Source organism: Budorcas taxicolor, chromosome 21 (genome assembly GCF_023091745.1).
Source record: "Budorcas taxicolor isolate Tak-1 chromosome 21, Takin1.1, whole genome shotgun sequence".
NCBI lineage: Eukaryota > Metazoa > Chordata > Mammalia > Artiodactyla > Bovidae > Budorcas > Budorcas taxicolor.
Window position 1 is genome coordinate 35,079,986 of NC_068930.1, and position 19,044 is coordinate 35,099,029.

The 19,044-nt window shown below is 35.7% G+C and overlaps 1 protein-coding gene across 2 annotated transcripts in view; it reads left to right on the forward strand.

Annotated features, from left to right (window-relative positions):
• UBE2Q2 (ubiquitin conjugating enzyme E2 Q2) overlaps positions 1 to 19,044 on the forward strand; it is a 61,387-nt gene that overhangs the window by 14,450 nt on the left and 27,893 nt on the right. The window contains exons 3-8 of one of the 2 annotated variants that reach the window (XM_052659476.1): positions 986 to 1,090; positions 8,137 to 8,193; positions 10,985 to 11,125; positions 14,234 to 14,318; positions 15,685 to 15,745; positions 16,503 to 16,593. In XM_052659476.1, the coding sequence (XP_052515436.1) occupies positions 986 to 1,090; positions 8,137 to 8,193; positions 10,985 to 11,125; positions 14,234 to 14,318; positions 15,685 to 15,745; positions 16,503 to 16,593 (540 nt within the window). The remainder of the gene's footprint in view (positions 1 to 985; positions 1,091 to 8,136; positions 8,194 to 10,984; positions 11,126 to 14,233; positions 14,319 to 15,684; positions 15,746 to 16,502; positions 16,594 to 19,044) is intronic. The other variant, XM_052659477.1, reaches the window with a different exon arrangement.

Consider the following 19,044-nt stretch of genomic DNA (forward strand, 5'->3'; position numbering starts at 1 on the left):
ACTGCTCAGCTTTCCTCATTTTCATTTGCTCCATTGTCCACTTTGGAAAGGCTTGTTCTTTGCTTTGTTTAGCCTATTCTAATTCTGTTTCTGTTTTCCCTTAGTCTTTCATAAATCTGCTTCTTTCTCTTCATCTCTTTTCCTGGTTGGCAACATCTAGGAAACTGTTCTGACCAATTGAAGTAAGTTGCCTTATTTGCTCCCAGTCAGGTCTACTGATAGTGACCATTCTTCTGAAATCAGTGCTAAACTTATACATTGAAAACAATGTATATTTTTTAAAGAATGAAAAGTATATTTGTGCATATAATTTACCTTGCTTACTTAAAGTAAATATGCTCTAGAAAGCATAAGAGCATAAAAATATGCTCTTAAAAGTGGAAAGGAGTTATTCTTTGCAGTTTTCCTAGTGAGGCCTTTTTTTTTTTTTTTTTTTGACAAACACTTAAGAGCCTATAAGTGTCAAGTGTTTTCACAGATTTCCTTTAATCTTTACCCTTATGAGAAGGTCTTAATTTCCTTATTTTCCAGATGAGGAGACAGACTCAGGACATTAGGTACTGTATCCAAGGTTGCCTAGGTTCCAAGGCTCTGTCTGCTAGACCACATTTGCCTCTGTACTTTCAAATGAGTGGCTGTGAAATATATAATTTTATAATCCATGTGCAACAACACTGCTTCTGTTTTCTGTAGCCTCATTAATGTATTAATATACTCTTATAAGTTACTAAGAAAAGAAGTTAACAACTGAAAACTAGGCAGTGTTTGGAGCTTCTCTTCCTCTGCCATTTTTTTCATGTCATTCTGCTAGGCAGCCCCGAAAATATTTCTTAAGATTGTTATTTTATCTGTAGGCTGTAATTGAGCAATAGTAAACTTTTTTTCCCCCCATTTCCTACTGGATTAGTTACAATAGTTGTAGCATTATTCATGTCTTCTAAGGGCTCTTTAACATAATGCTTATTTACTGAAATGTGTTTTGTAGCTTCGTCAGCAATTGAAGTGGTTGATATGTGAACTCTGCAGATTATATAACCTTCCTAAGCACCTGGATGTTGAGATGCTAGATCAACCACTACCCACGGGTCAGGTAAAGTAAAAATTCTCAAGTGTTCAAGAGCTAAAATACATTGTTTCATGCACAAATAAAATTAGGACGATTTCTCATTATTATACAACTTATTTAGAAGTTAGTTTTTGTTTTCCTGTTGAATTGTTTTGTTTGTTTTAGATACTAAAAATAGCCTTTTCACTCTTGGGAGCTGCTGGTTATATTTACTAGAACAGACAAACAATCGCCCTTGTCCCCATCACCACCTTTTTGTTGTTAATATTTCTGGTTGCTGTAACTGTTCCTTGCTTCTGCAATTGTTTGCTTTTGTTTATTTACTTACCTTCACCTGAGAATGCCATCTCTCTGCCCTTTTGTGCTTCTAAAGGCCTAACTCGAATGTTATCTCCTCCATGCAGCAGAAAGTACCCACTTGCTCACCACCACCTCTAACTTCTCTGGATTTCTGGATTTACCTATTTAGGTATAATTTCGTGACTTGTACTATAATAAAGATTTAACTCTTATACCACCCACTTACCCACCCACCTCCCCTTCCTAAAACATCTTAATATTTAGTCATATGAATAATCATCACTTATCATTAGGACTTTGTAGTGTAGTTTCCTGTTATGTTTCCTTTGTACAATGTTTTGCTTTGTGGTGTCTTCCTTAGTAATAATTCTTAGTTTAAAAAAGTTATGTCCTGTCTCTTTTCTGTGAGATCTCCCCTCTCTTCTTCAGCCTTTGGTTTCTTCTGTACCAGTCTCAGCAGGTTTTTTTCTGGGCTGGCTATTCAGCGGTCATCTTGAAATTTTTGTTGTCTCTTCTACTGGAGTAGTAGATACATTGTTTTCAGATTTCATGTTTCTTTCTCTTTTCCTTTCTCTGGAGTAAAATGATTTTAGTCAAGTAAAATCTTAAGAAAACATGAAGAGGTGGTACATTTCTGAGTTAACTTCTTAAAAAAAAAAAAGGCCAGACCACCATAGGTTTGAATCTTGATCTACTGCTCATTAGTTGTATTACTAGTTAGCTTAGGCTAGTTACCTAGCAGTATTTTCGTCAGTTTCCCATTTGCAAAATGGGAGAAATGCTAGTAATACGTGTATTTGGGGGGACATGTAAAGATTAAATAGGTTGTCACATATAAATCATTTAGGGCAATGCCTGATGCATAATAAACGCCCAATAAATGTTAACTGCTATTATATTCGTCACTTGATTGATAGTTTGGTTGAATGTGTAATTCTTGGTTGAAAAAAATTTCACCTCAGAATTTCAGACTGTGCTGTCGTCTAGTCAGTAGTGGTGTGCCCTTCTTAGTCTTAGTCATCTCTGCATGACTTTCAGGAAGCTTCTAGGAGTTTGTCCTTCCCTTGGCGTTCTGAAATATCATAGTGGTTTACTGAGTCATGGTTTGTTTGGTTTTCCGTTGTTTTTGAGCACTTAGTATGGATGGACCTTGTCAAATTTGGGCTCTTGAGTCTTTCTTTTTGGCTGGATGTTCTTATATTTTTTTTCCTGCGGCACTTTCTCCTTTCCATTCTTTTCTTTGTTCACCTTGGAATACCTACCAGTAGGATTTTAGACCTCCTTGCTTGAATCTTTTTATCTTATTATCACTATATTCTGTCTCTTTGTCTTAATTTCAAATTCTGAAACATTTACCTTTCAATTTTTGAAAATTTTATTTGAACAGTCATAATTTTATAAGTTTTATTTTGGCTCTTTATTACTGCTTAACCAGTTACCCCAGAACTTAATGGCTTAAACAACACTTTCTTCTCTCTCTTAGGATTATGTGGGTTGGTTAGGCTTAGTTGGACAGGTTTTCTGCTGACCTCACTGTGCAGTCAGAGAGTGGCTGGGACTCGTTATTTGGACATGTGACGCACTGGAATGTCCAACATGGCTTCTTCGTCCACATGTCTAATGCCTGCCCTTTCCTCACATGGCCCTTCTTACCACATGGCATCTCACCATTCCGGGTCTCTTATTGTGGCTTCTCTTCCTTTAGAAAGGTAGTCAGAAATTCTTATTTTTGGCTTTTAAGAGCACAAAAGTGGATGCTGTCAGGCTTTTTTTTAAAGTTTAGATCTGGAATTGGCACAGTGTCATTTCTACCATGTTTACTGGTTAAAGCAAGTCACAGGGCCAGCCCAGATTGACAGTGGGCAGGGTCCATATGAGGGTGAATGCTGGGAGTGTGGTCATTGTGGGTCCTCTCCAAAGATGAACAAACTATAAGTTCTAAAAGCTTGTTCCCTGATTATTCCTTATTCGTAGCATTCTATTTTTGTTTTGTTGATGTAATCATAAGTGTTTTTAAGGAGTTACTTTGATATTCTCCCTCAAGCATCTCTATTTCTAATAAGTTTAATAATGTTTTTCTAATTTATCTTGGTTTGTTTTTTTTTTGAAGACTTTCCTCATATATCTCTTTATTCTGTTGCTTTTTCATATTTTTTCCTTTTTTTTCATTTGTATTTGAAAGAGGTACTAAAAGGCTGATAAGGAGTTCTTTGAGGCCAAGACTTGCCAACTGATACAGCTCTTTGGAGGAATTTAAGCTGGCTTCCATCCCTTATCCTCCACTCCCTGTTTCTTGGTATAATCATAAATGATGGCTGGAACTGTCTGGTTTCTCTGGACGTGAAACCTTGTCTCCTGCTTGAGACAGATGTGTCTGCCAGAGTTCTGCTTAGGAGAGCGGTGTGTTCTGGGGGCTAGACAGCCTGCTCTGTCGTTGGCCTTTGGTTAGTCTGTGCCTCACTCCTGTCCAGCTCTCCTGGTGTCTTCGTCTGGAGCCTCTCCAGGGCGCTGCGGGACAGGTTAGCCTGCCGATTTATCCCCTAACCTGTGGCTTGGCTTGTTTGCTCCACCTAAATTACCGTTCTGCAGGTCACTGTCATCTCCTAGCATGAGTTGTCTTTTCTGCTGGTAGCCCTCTTTTGTTGTTGTTACACTGTGTGTTTGTACAGTGTTCAACCTTCATGGTATGTCTTCATTGTAGTTCTAGCGGAGCCTCAGGAAAGAGATGGGAGAAAAGTATAGTCTATGTTCAGCTTTGCTTCTTTAGAAAACATAGGTTTTTCACTTAACAGTATATCATGGACACAATACATATAGACCTACCTTGTTTTTCATGACCATGCATATATTAATAATTCCATATAGGGATATAACATAAATTACATGCATAAGTTTCCTAATTTTGACTCTTCCTTGCATTCACATAATAAACATTCAGTGCCTATGTAGGTTGGGAGTTGGGGGTAGAACACAATAGATATGATACTTTATATTGGGTTTTTCTACTTTAAGTAGAGTCTAATATAGTCTCTTTTCTTTTATGCTCCTCTTGTTTAATTTTGGTATCAGAGTATAAAGCAGTATCATGACTTGGGAAGCTTTGTGTATTTTTTTTTCTAAAATCTCAACCAGTTGAAATCAATTTTCAGCTAGGGGGTAGTTTTGCCTCCCATGGGACATGTGAAAGTATTTGGAGATACTTTGTATCCTCATGCTGGCAGGGGTGGAGGAGTGTGCTGTTGGCTTTTTGTGGGTAGAGGGGATGTTACTAAATATCCTGCAATGTCAGGACAGTTCCCCACAACAAACAGTCATTTGGTTCAAGAATATCAATAGTTCCAAGGTTGAGAAGCCCTGATTTAAACAAACATCTGAGCCCGTTCCATTTTTCTTTTCTATGTAATATTCTACTTAGATTTTCCATTTCTTCAATCAGTAGTATTCACTTTTTGCATCATCTTCATCTGTGGTTATAATCTTTTCTAAAGTTTTCTTTATCTTGAGGCTTGTCTGTTTTATTATAATGGTCTTTTGAAAGAATTGACCCTTTTTAAATGTTTTTATTTTTTACTCTAGTCCTAATCATTTCTTTTTCTCTTTTAGTTTACTGGATCAATGTGATTTAAATTTTATAATGAAACATGTAAGGGCATTTGTTTTCTTTTACAGTGTTGTTTGACTTTATTGCATAGATCTTAAAATTTACTTATTTTCTAAACAGTTTGTATGTCTTAAGTAGTTTGAGTCCATCTCTAGTTCATATTACTTTTCTTATATTTTACAAGAAAAAGTTTTAAATAATGTGTATTGAAAGTATATAGGCATAAGTTTAGAATAATAACTAGTGATAGGGAATACCTGGCAACTATTGCCTAGCCACCCCTCAGGTAAAGAAACAGAACATTGCTTGCACTGCAGAAATCTTCTTCAGGCCCTTTCCAGATTATCATTCTCCTATATGTAATCCTCCCCTTACTTGTCTCTAGTTTTATTGCTCATATATCCATCCCTGAACAATATGGTTTAGTGTTGCCTGTTTTTGAGCTTCATATTAAAGAGTTATACTATCTGTGTATTCTTTATGTCTGTCTTTGGCTCAGCATTGTGAGTGTGTTCATTTAGATGGTGTGTAGTTATAGTTCTTTATTATTGCTGTATTTATTCCATTGTACTGTACATACTCATCCATTTGACTGTTTACTGACTTTTGGTTTGATTCCAGTTTGCTATTAGGAACAGTGCTCCCATGATCATTTTTGTCTATAGTACATGGTGCACCTGTGCAAGTATGTCTCTGGGCATGTATTTAGGAATTGAATTACAGGGGCATATGAAGGTCAATTTCTTCTTAAATTCAAAAATTATTTAGAAAAATTTTTTAAAGATTCTCAGGCAGCTTTGGGGTTTTTAGTTTTTCACTGTGATCAGAATATGGCCTGTAAACTTTGAGCTGCGTTAGCAGCAGTTGCTTAGACTTAACCAGTGATGTCTTTGAATATTGCTGTTTCTTGTACTCCGTGGTTGCCCCTCTCTGAAATATACTCTGACTAATGCATTCTTCTTTCTAGAAAGGATTTCTGAGGGTGGATATGAGGAGTGTTCCTTGAATACTCAGTGTCTGTTTTTATTATTTATTTAATATATTTATTTGACTTTGTGTAAAGTACTCTGTGTAAGTGCTAAGGATCCGGTGCTGAATAAACACAGGTATGGCTTGCATCTTGATGGAACTCAGGGAATTCTAAATTCATAGCTGAGTCTTTTCCAAGTTCTTTACATTTTTTTCTTCTGGTATATTTTGTTACAGATGAAAAGTCTGAAACCTGTCTGATTCTTAGTTCTTTATAGTTTTTCTCTCTGGAAATTGATGTGTTTTTTTTCCTTTAACTGTAAAGTATGGGGTTTTACTTTTCAGCATTACTTGGGGCATTCAGAGCTATTTGATATTTTGACATCCTTCTTTAGGTTGGTAACATTTGTCTTTCTTTCCCTCATTTTCTGAATGAATATTGGATGAATATTGTTTCTCTATATTCTGCTCTCTTTTCCCTTAACTCTTCTCTTATTTTAATCACCTTCTTCCCACCCCACCCCCCATCTCCTTTTTCTCCACATTTTAGGGGAATGTCACAGTTTGGTTGTCTTCTTTAATCATAAATATTTTGTTCATTCAGGTCCGTTGTGCTCTCTGGCCCTTCTACTAAGTTGTTTTTTTCCTTTGAGGGGAGATATTTTTGATTTCCCAGAACTCTCTTGTTCTTTCACATAGTAATATTTTTAGATTTTGTGGATGCAGTATCTTCTCAATTACTGCTAAAGATTCCAGTTAGATTTTTTAAAGTATTTGTTTAATTTTTGGTCTTAAGTTGCAGCACAGTGGGTCTTTGTCACAGTTCATGGACTGTTTTCTAGTCATGGTGTGTGGGCTCCAAGGGTGTAAGGGCTCAGTAGTTGTTGCCCTGTGGCATATGGCATCTTAGTTCCCCGACCAGGGGTCGAACCTATATCCCCTGCATTGGAAGGTGGTTCCTTAACTGCTGGACCACCAGGCAAGTCCCTCCAATTCAGATTTTAAATTGTTTTATTGCTTTCATTGATCATGCTTCAGGCCACTTCTGCTTGTTTAACTTGGTGCCTTTCTTTCAGATTGCTAGTTTCTTCAAATATCTGGTGATCCCTGATTATCTCCTCATTTTTAGATGGGGTATGAGTTGTTGTGCGTGTCCTTAGCAGTTGTCACTCTTCTCTGCTGTGGCCTCTCCTGGTTTTTCAGACCTGTACTCTGCCTGTGGCGTGTGAATGGGAAGTGCTTGACAGGTGGCCATTGCAGTTCCTAAGTAAAAAGAAGAGAGAAATCTGTTAGGAGAGTTTGCTGCTGCATTGAGTTACATTAAAAAATTGTTTTTTTTCCTCTGGTTCTGACACTGACACTAAGAGGCCAGCAAGGTTGATCTCCTATATGAGCGTGATCCTTACCAGCTGTAGTTGGACAAATAGAGTAGGAATTTCTGGGGAAAAAAATACCAAGTTTTTAAAGTCCTAGAGAACTCTGTGTCCTGGAGAACTGTGCCCTGGGTCCAGGAAGCTTGTCTTTATGAACTCTGATTAAACTGGATATAAAACCTCTTCTTAAAACCCCATCTGACTCTCTGTGAATGAGAGTTAAGTTGTAACTTATACAGATATATTCTGTGGTAAATAGCATGTTATAAAAAAAGAAAAATCGCGCTTTAGTGAAATGGTGATTACTTTATAACTTTTAGTTTTGTGCAGTGTCTATGCCTTTATGACGCATTTAACCTTTTAAAATGTAAACTGTAGAATTTATGGAAAGATTCAGGTTTTTCAAACCTTAAAAGGTAGATATTTTAAGGAACCCTTGGTTTGGGGTATTTTAAGCCAAAAAGAAGCCATTGGCCTTATAGGCATAACGATATGTATAAAATGTTTTCTTATTTTAAACTAGAATATTTAAAATATTAATTAGAATATGTTTAAATTTTTTTCTGTTTGCTTTATATTTGACTCTGCCTTTGTTAATTTCTAAGGCATCTGTTAAGTTGAATTTTTCAAAAATTTTCTTAAAAAGCTGATAAATATTTGTCAAAGCAGAATTTAAGAAAATTAAATGTTAAAATTAAAATTTAATGTTTCAGCTTTAATAAACTGTTAGTGGAATTGCAGTGACAAGTAGTTTGTCCCTAAAGTCTTCCGATATGCTGTGTGCTTACTTGTTCTGTGTAGTCCTGGCAAACTTTTTTTCTTTTCAGAATGGGACAACAGAAGAGGTGACTTCAGAAGAGGAGGAAGAGGAAGAGATGGCTGAAGTAGGTATTTTATGTAAAAGTAACATTTCATAAATATCTTCATTTTTGGACATTTTAGTAATTTTCTAATCTCCTTTATTAAAACCATTGTTAATGTGGAATAATGAGAAGCACATTGTATTTGAAGTTTAATACAGTTTATAAAATCTGGCTTTATCTCTAATTCATCATACGCTTTTTAGCAAATTGCTTATCTGATGTCCTTGGATTTGATTTCATGGAAAATAAGAGCTCTTAACATTTAGTACTAAAATTATATATGAATTTAATAGTAGTCAATACTTAACGTGATTTGGTTTAAGAATAGGAACTACTAAGTTTCAAAAGTTGGAATAAAAGGGGAATTTGAGAACATTTAAGGGACTGTTCATTAGAAGTAATGAAAACTATTTCATATTGAAAACTTAAGAGTGTCAAAGAGGAAATTCCAAAGACATTGAGCTTACATCAGTCTAGTTGCCAGTCATTGATAAAATTTTAGAGGTTTTCAGACTCTGAAGCTTTGCATTTAAATTCAAACTTCATAATGAAGATCTCTTTCTCTGTACTGACCTGATAAAAGGCATTTAAGTTCCACAACATTGGTTTTAAAACATTTTTCTGTTTTGGGTCTTAGAATTGATTCAGGTTATTACCTTATTTTTCTTGATTTGGAAAAATGTAAATCTTAAGTTCACTTCTTAGGATGCCTTATAACTAATGTAGTTGGAGGTTTGTTTTGTGAGTCTGGAAGTAAAAATAATTCTTTTTTGGAAAAAAATAACTTTATTTTTGACTGTGCTGAGTCTTCGTTGCTGTGCCAGTTTTTCTCTAGTTGCAGAGAGCGGGGTCTATTCTTCCTTGCAGTGCGTGGGCTTCTCATTGTGGTTGCTTCTCTTGTTGCCCAGCACAGACTCTGTCTAGGGCGTGGGGGCTTCAGTTGTTATGGCACATGGGCTCTAGAGTTGTCATTCCCGGGCTCTAGAGCACAGGCTCAGTAGTTGTGGTGCAGGGGCTTAGTTGCTCTGTGGCACGTGGGGTCTTCCTGGGCCAGGGATCGAACCCGTGTCTTCTGCATTGGCAGGCAGAATCTTTGCCACTGAGCCACTAGGGAAGCCCTAAAATAATTCTTAACATTATCCAATTAGAATGAATTTTGGAGATATAGGAAGTTTTTTTTTAATGTTTACATGGAGTTTAACTTTGGAATAAACTGAATTAAAATTTTAAACTTTTTATTGAGCCCAGTATATAATAAAATAGATATTGTACTCAAAGAGTTTATGTACCTTTCTTTTTTCCATTCACAAGATAATATGAGGGAAGGATAGCAACATTTGGGGAAACCTGGAAAGGTAGGATAGACTTTGGAGATGTCAGATTAGGACAGGTGAAAAGATATTCAAGGCAACTAAAATAATGTGGTAAAAAGGCCCAGAACAACCCTGGGCATGGTGTGTGAGCACATTGGAGGTTGTCCTTTTGGAAGAAGATTGATGTGTTAGAGTCTTGGAAAGCAAGTTTGTCTAGAAAAAGCAGATGGCTGAGTTTTTAATTAGAGACAATATTTGTTTATATTTGGTGTGATTGTTGATAAGGCCTTAAGAAGAAAATAGTATACCGTGAATATTGTTTTGTAAAGATGATAATGATGACTTCTGTGTTGTTTAATACTGAGTGGAAAAATTTTGTGGGTTGGAATATGGCTGAGGTTTAAGTTGGAGGAGGAGATACAACCCAGCACTCTGAAGAAAAAAGTGTAGATGGTAAATCATAGCTGAAATGTGCAATCCAGGGGAAATCGGCTCTATGAAGTGTGAAGTCATAGACAGGGTCTAAATACGAAAGAAATAGGAGTTGAAGAGATGGCAGTCCAAGAAAAAGATCATTGAGTCTGGATGGAAGTGGTCTAAATCAACCTGGTCTAGAAATCATGAATTAATCTGCTTGATAAAATGGAGATAACATATAGACTACTTCTTTAGAGATTTTGATGACTGAAGTAAAATTGGAAGTAAGATAATAGATTTATACAAACGTATGCAGAATCTTTAAATGTGTAAAAGCAGATAATAAGGGAAAGGAGGGAGAAGAATTATGTGGAGATAAATGATGTTGACCTAGAGATGGTGTTTGAATTCTTTTTTTTAACTTTTTTCCTAATTATAAAAAATCAATATGTGCTCAGTACAGAAAACTTGGAAAAGAAGAAAAAACACTGATAATAGTATTTCAGTATATGTCCTTTTTTTCCTGTGCTTATTTTGACATAATTAACATTCTGTGTATTCAATTTTGTATTCTGTGTCTTTTATTTCATTATTGATATAGAAGAAGCCATTATACTGTATTGGCATTTTAATGGTCTTCTGGCATTCTGTTGATTAACTGTTCTGATATTTTGCACATGAAAATTTTGTTTTTGTGGTTATAAAGTTGAAATGGGCAAATAGATTTGTGCCTATATCTGTGTTCACATTTTAGACTAGGTACTAAACTAAATCTAATGGATTTTTAGAAGTCAAGTTAAAGTTCTTGGTACCTCATGCTGTACTATTTCAAAAATTCCTCTTAATAGGAGATTTAAAGCCATTTAAGATGGTTATGGCTTTGTAAAATTATTAAATATGCTTTACTCAGTTTCTAGCTTTAAAATATAGGATATAAAAGGAGAGAACCTTTTAAATTGAATGGTGAAAGCTTTTCTCCTCTCCTCATAAGATACATGTATTTCTCTCTTCTATTTTCTAGGTCAAGAATAATTTAACTTTTGGCATGAGCTTGAGTAGCTAAATTTTTACATTTTTTGTAGGATATAGAAGACTTGGATCATTATGAGATGAAGGAAGAAGAGCCTATTAGTGGGAAAAAGTCAGAGGATGAAGGAATTGAAAAAGAAAATTTGGCAATATTAGAGAAAATTAGGAAGACTCAAAGGCAAGACCATCTCAATGTAAGTATTATATAAGTATCTAGAACCTGGACTTTTGTGGTTAAATAATTACAATTGACCCTTGGATGCTGACCTTACACAGTCAGAAATCCACATGTAACTACAGCCAGCCTTCTATATCTGCAGTTCCACATCCAAGGATTCAACTAACTGCAGATAGTGTAGTATGTATTTATTGAAAAAATCTGCATGTAAGTGGATCCATGCAGTTCCAACTCATCTTATTCAAGAGTCAGCTGTACAGGAATACAGAGCAATTCAATAAGATACCAACCTCAGCCAGGCCTCTCCATCCCTGCCTTGGTAGTAGATTCAGTCATATGTTTTATTGCCCTAGTTTTACTTTTTCCCCTAACATTTCTCATCTACTGATAGCTCCTTTCTACCCTGTTCATCTGCTTTTCTACTCTGTTCATCTGAAATGAGTTACTGTTCAACCTGCTTATCCTGTTTTCTCTCTTTACCCTTTTCCTATGGGATCTGTAAATTTAAATTCAGTCTCTCCTACAAAGTATAATTCAAATTCTCTCTTCTTCATGAAGCTGGCATCTGGTTTGTTCTGCCATGACAGAACCAAATGTAACTTTTTCTTTTGACTCAACATCTTTTATATGAAGCAGCGTGGTAGCAAACACAGCTGTGTGGCTTCAGTTTCCCAACTCTGTAACGTGGACATTATGTACCGTTTAGATGATTTTTGTAAATAATAAAGGAGAATGATGTATATAAATGTTCAGTGTAGAGAAATAGCAAATGAAAGTCTAGCTCTCCGTCTCAACACTTAACTGTTTACCTACTGCCTTTCTGTGAAAGCTGTTTATCAACCCCATGAAATCTGAGAACCAGTTCTTTTGTCCTGAGCACAGATTCTCAAACACAGGGAGTGAATTGTTGTGCAAGGAGATGAGAAGTGTTGTAAATAGGAAGATGACTCTCATGTTGTCAGTCATACTTACTGTACTAATGTAAATGGCAGATCTTTCTTTAGAGAGCAAAGAAATTTAGCCAAGTCTTTACCTTGATTATTAAAAAATAAATAAAAGCTTGTGGTATTCAAGTTAAAGATATTTACTCTTACTTTCTATATCTTGTGATTGCATCCAGTTTGTGTGTTATAGTCAAACAGCCACAAATTATTGAATGCTATCACATGACACATACTAAGTCCTTTAAACTTTTTATATGCCTTTGCATTTAATTTTCATAAGCACTGTGTGAAATATTCTTCCTACTCTACAGATGTGAAACTGGAGTTTTAACTCATCAAATAACGTAGCCAGATTTTCTACCTCACCTTAAAGTGTAGTGCAGTTTTTAAGGTGCAGCATTTAAAATTTTACACAGATGTTCAGAACAGTCTTTTGGACTCTGGGAGAGGGCGAGGGTGGGATGATTTGGGAGAATGGCGTTGAAACATATGTAATATCATATGTGAAATGAATTGCCAGTCCAGGTTTGATGCATGATACAGGATGCTCAGGGCTGGTGCACTGGGATGACCCAGAGGGATGATATGGGGAGGGAGGTGGGAGGGGGAGTTCAGAATGGGGAACACGTGTATACCTGTGGCAGATTCATGTTGATGTATGGCAAAACCAATACAATATTGTAAAGTAATTAGCTTCCAATTAAATAAATTTATTTAAAAAAAAAATAAAATTTTACAAGGTCAGGTTTTCTTTTCTGTTTTTTAATTCAGAAGACATTCTAAATGTTTTTCTTATGATAAATAGTTCTATTCGTATTCAGTCTTAGGATAAGATACTGGTGCCTTTTAATCTTCAGAGAAGTTGGAACACTGAAAAGTACTGAAACCAGTTGTATGTATGCGGACATGTTTCTCTTTCTTAATATGTAAACTATAGATTATTAGTATATTATTCTTGATTATAAGGAAACTGCTTTAGTTAATGTATCATGTTGAGGGTCTTCTAGTAATTTTCAAAAATGTATGGAACCCCTACACATCTATTAAAACCGCCAAAATCTGGAGCACTGGCAATACCAAATGACTGGTGAGGATATGGAGCAACAGGAAACTTTTCTGATTGCTGATAGGAAAATAGTATCTGGCAGATTCTTTAAAAACTAAACATATTCTTACCATACAATCCAGCAGTTGAGCTCCTTGGTATTTGCCCAAATAAACTGAAAAGTTATATCCACACAAAAACCTGCACATAGATGTTTATAGCAGCTTTGTTCATAATTGCCAAAGCTTGGAAGCAACCAAGATCATCTTTGGTAGGAGAGCAAATAAACTGTAATACATCCAGGCAATGGAATATTAATCCCTGATAGAAAAAAAGTAATGGGTTGTCAAGACAGGACATAGGTGTGGAGGAACCTTAAATCCATGTTACAGGTGAAAGGAGCTGATCTGAAAAGGTTGCAGACTGTGTTTCAATTATACGGCATTCTGGAAAAGGCAAAACTATGGAGATAGTAAAAAGATCCGTGGTTGCCAGCCATTGGGGGATGGGGTGGGGTTACTAGGTGAAGTGCTGAGGACTTTTTGGGCAATGAAAATACTTTGTCACTGTAACGTGTGGATGTATGTCATTATACGTTTGTCCAGATCCATAGAACGTACAGCACCAAAAGTGAACCATAAGATGGTGTGATGATGTGTCCAAATAGGTTTATAAGTTGTAAGAAGTATGCCCTTGAAGGATGCTTGATAATGAGGGTGACTATTGTGAGGGGCAGTTATATAGGAAATCTCTGTACTGTCCTCTTAACTTTGCTGTGAACATGAAACTTCCCACCCCAGTAAAACCACAAAAAAGAAAATAAATTTTTAAAAAATTGATGAATTTGAAATAGACCCTTATTAGTTCTAGGCTATTGAAGTGGTCGTGGTGATCTGGACATAAATTAGTCTTTTTTTTTTCAGATGACAAATAGTAAATAAATCAGACCTGTTCCAAATTTGTATTCCTGTTGCAACTTTATGATCATTGATTTAATTTTTTTGACTTCTTAAAATGTTAAGTGGTGATCCATTTTTACAGTCTCATCGTGAACATTCATTTCAGGTTCAGATACCTTATATCTTTAGTTGTTTGAATCAATAAATCCTGGTAAACAGCAAGTTTTATGTTTCAGGGTGCAGTGTCTGGGTCTGTACAAGCTTCAGATAGACTTATGAAAGAGCTCAGGGACATATACAGATCACAGAGTTATAAAACAGGTAAGGACCTCTGGATCTCTGCTGTTGTCCTTATGCCTAAAGTTTTCAGATATAATATAACTTCATTTCTCATAGTATAACTGGACAGAAACAGAAATGTTTATTAACTGTATTTTAGGAATGTGAAATGCAAATGCAAATTTAAGTAACCAAAAGATGTAGGGGATAAAATAGGATGAGTTCACTTATTGTTTGGATTTTTAGAAATTGTTTTTATGGACACATTTTTTGTCTTCTTGTTGATAGGGATTAATTCGTAGGATTTTTATCTTCTGGGAAAGGTACAAGAAATATCTGCTTTAGAAAGTAAATAAGATGAATATGTTTTATTGTACAAAGAACTATTGCCAAGTTAATTTATGTTTTTTATTCCTTTTTTGAAATGACAAACTCATATACATAATTAACTGTTATAGAGAGAGTTAAAATAGGTTTTTTTTAAAATTATAGTTTGACTTAAGAGTTCTTTCTTAACCACTTTAAGACTTAAATATTGTGGAACCTCCATAACTGATGTAAAATTCCCACATACTATTGCAGAGAGTCTAACAGTATTGTATAAGATAAAGAGCCAAACTTTACTTTCTTTGAAAAAAGTAGCATTATAATTCATTCAGAATTTTTCAGAGTGATCAAATCTAAATCATTAGAGCTTACTTAAAAACAATCAGCCTCTCCACTTTATAGAACAAGATAAGTCAGACTTGTTTCTGAGATTATTACAAGTTTTGGTGTCCTACCAGTTCTTATAAGAAGTCTGAAAGTTTGTGTGTAGAAACCTAATAAAGTTAAATATTTGAATACTATTTATACCGAAATGTTAAATCATCACGTTTGTTATGGCATTATTTTGTAGTTACAAAAAATTAAATTAATAACCAGATATATGGTGAACTTAATTAAATCATGGCTTATCCATAAAGTAAATTACTGTAGAATTATTTTAAAAATTGACAATAAATATCTATATGCTAAACTGGAAAAATGCCCCCTGAAAGATTATAAAACTATATGTTAGAGGGATTCCATTTTAATAGAAATGTTTGTATATGCATGGGGAAAAGTCTTAAGTACATGTGGTTTTGCATAATCTTTTTTTTCCTTTTGCAGTGAATGGTAAACAGTTTCTCAACCCCACAATCCTCTTCATGATGACTTTAGTTATCTGTCTATTTAGGGTATAAGATACTCTGTTCCAGCACAAGAATTATTACATTACAACTTAGTTGTTATGTTTTAATAGCAGAATTTCTTGCTTTTGTTGGCTATATAGTGTGTACATTTACAGCAGAGCAATAGTTATAAGATCAAGTGCAACAGTTATAAGATAAGTGAAGAGTAACTAACGTGCCCTATATCATTACAGGGATTTATTCAGTGGAACTCATAAATGACAGTTTATATGACTGGCATGTTAAACTGCAGAAGTAAGTGCTTTTTTATGCTAACACACTCTTTTTAATGGTAGACTGTCACAATGAGATTTCCTCCCTGCTTAATTTGGTACCTATTTACTATGGCTTTTACTTAAAATTTTAGATCCTGTTTGTATAGAAGTAGTTCTTAGGTTGTTAAAATGAGCTGTTTCTTGGGCTTAATAAGTAAAATGAGAAAGCAGGAGGAGAAAAAGAAGGGCCAGCTGTGAGAGAAAGTGTTTCATGGAGTTAGTGAGATAATTAGGAACTATACAAACAAACGTGTGTAAATAACTTGATGAGTTAGTATCCATTGTGTACTCGAAGTAAGAAATGAGGAGATCTTTATATAAACAATTGTAGACAAATTTAGGTTTTGTTAGTGATTTCACTTGTCCTTGGTAAATTTCTCTCATTGACCCCTTTGTCTAATAATATAGTTTGAAAGAAGCAGATTAAATTTTTGAGTTCTTGAGAAGACTATGTACATATGACCCTTTCCTTTAGGATAACTGCCAACTTTGCATGAGTGAATAGATTTAGAATGCTGTGGTCTCTTCTCTGGACGTTTTGTCTCAAGGAACTGGAGACTATAGTAATTTGTTTTTCTAGGGGCCATAGAGCAACTTTAGACTTTCTCTGTTTGAAACTTGCCCCAGGGGCTCTGTTGTTAGCTTCTGGAATGGTTCATTTTTGAAGTTAGTGAGGAAAAAACATCTGACCTTTTTGTTTGAACTGGTTTTTTTTTTTGTTGTTTTGTAATTCTCAGGGTGGATCCTGATAGTCCTTTGCACAGTGATCTTCAGATTTTAAAAGAAAAAGAAGGCATAGAGTATATTTTGCTTAACTTCTCTTTTAAGGTAAGAAAAATTGTAAGGGGACTACATATGCTTCTAATGCAACATATATTTGTACAATTGCTTTGGAAAACTATTCAGTATAATTTGGAAAAGTAGAAGATACTTGTACCCTATGGTCCAGGAATTCTCCTTCTAGATATACAGTCTGCAAGAAATGAGTACTTAGATGTGCCAGGAGACAACACAAGAATGTTCAAAGCAGCATTGTTCATAATAGGCTCAAATAAAAACAGCCTAAGTGTCTCCCAGTAAAATTGAGAACTGTGGCATTCACAAAACGGAACAGAGCTATGCACAGCAAGACAGATGAATCTTGAACACAGTTTGAGCAGAAAGCAGACCCAGAAGCGTGTTCTGTACAGTTTCATTTATATAGAGCTCAAAAATAGGTAGAACTGAATTGTTTAGGGTATGCATTCTCATTGGAGGCAGGTCTCTCTCCTTCCTTGCTCCCCACCCCACACCCAATGCAGTGAAAATTGGTCCTTGGAGTGAAAAAGGCTTAGATGTTAAGACGGTCTGTAGCAGTTCAAGGGGCCATAGTATGTATATACATACACACTATGTCTGAGGTGTTAAAATTTGGTGAGGGAGCAGGACAGGGAGGAATTAGGAAAAAAAATGCTCTAAAAAGGCTTGCTGGTGGGACAGAAATGAAAAGAAGGCTGAGAAACATTAATGGATTCATACTTGGAAATGAAGATGCGAGTACCATACAGTTAAGATAGCAAGTACATCTACGTGAGAGGAGGGAGTTGTGAACTGAAAGGGACATCTGGGGGCTTCTTGGATACTGGCTGTTGTCTGTTTCTTGACCAGGGTGGTGGTTGTGTGGATACAGTTTCATGCTAATGTGTAACAGTATACCTATATACTTTTCTAAATTTATGTGTTGTATTTAACAACTTTTTTTTTCCAAGTTGCTAAAAAACAAAAGTTAAAGAAGAACAGCAATGGAATCTAGATAAAATGAATTTATTTACTATGGACTCTGGATAAGTGTAATGGTTTTAAGCCTTTGTTTAAAAACACTATGAAGCATTTCTAAGGGATTATGTTTTAATTATTTGGAGCTGGTTTTTGAGTTGTTCTCTGAAATTGAGAAATTGTGTAACAGCTGTCTTGCAGATAAACTTTTTTTTCTATATCAGTTAGGCTTCAGTGCATTTTAGTGTGATAGAACAAACAGCAGTCCTCAACTTTTTGGCACCAGGGATGGGTTTCATGGAAGACAGTTTTGCCACAGATTGGGTCGGGAGGTGGTTTGGGGATGATTTAAGTGTGTTACATTTATTATGTTATTCTATTATTATTACATCAGCTCCACCTCAGATCATCAGGCATTAGATCTCGGAGGCTGGGGACCCCTGCTATAGAAGGCTTGAGGACGTGAGGCATCCAAAATGTAATCCCTGTTCTTTAAGGACCTGTCGTCTTTGGAGAGAAATCTGTGATGAAAACTGTAGGGCTTTGGAGATCATGATGGAGAGTCTGGGAGCTTACCTTTATGTAGTAAAAAGCTAGCAGGGGTTTTTAGGCAGGGGTATGTTTGATCTGTTTGGCTTTTTATTTTATTTTTAAAAAACAGTTAGTATGCCATCAGCATCAGAGTAGGGTTTGGATAAGACAGAGTAGACTTCTGGGAGACAAGCTGGGGGCATTGATTTTAATCTGGGAGAGAGTAACGAAGGTTAGTAGTGGTAGGAATAGGTGACAGTAGATGAATATGGGCTTCCCTGGTGGCTCAGCTGGTGAAGAATCTGCCTGCAATGCGGGACACCTGGGTTTGATCCCTGGGTTGGGAAGATCTGGAGGAGGGAAAGGCTAACCACTCCAGTATTCTGGCCTGGAGAGTTCCGTGGACTGTACAGTCCACAGGGTTGCAAAGAGTTGGACAGGACTGAGTGACTTTCACTACCATTAGATGAAAATGAGATGTTTTGAAGGAAGAAAAGACATGAAAGGATACTTTTACACTTGCAAAAAGGAGTAATGTTCTGAAAGCTGCTTACTTAGTGTTTGTGTGTGTATATTCTTGTTTGGGCATATATCCTCATTTATGATTGAACTTTCTTCAAATAACCCAAATGTCAAATGTCACTATTTTCCCACAGCTTTGTTATTGTAGAAATTATTGAGGCTATCAGCTGGGTTATAGCTTCCTAGAGAGTGAATCTGGCGTATATTTACTGATTCATGTGGTGCGAAGAACCTAGGAATGTATCTTTTTAAAAAATGCAAATTTTAACTTTATTTATTTTTGGCCACTCTGTGTGGCTTGTGGGATCCTACTTCCCTGACCAGGAATCAAACTCTGGTCCTTGACAGTGAAAGCATGAAGTCCCAACCACTGGACTGCCAGGGAATTCCCCTATGTAAATTATTTTTAACTTGAAATCTAAATAATTAAACCATATGCCCAACACCAAGCTCAAGAAATAGAACCATATC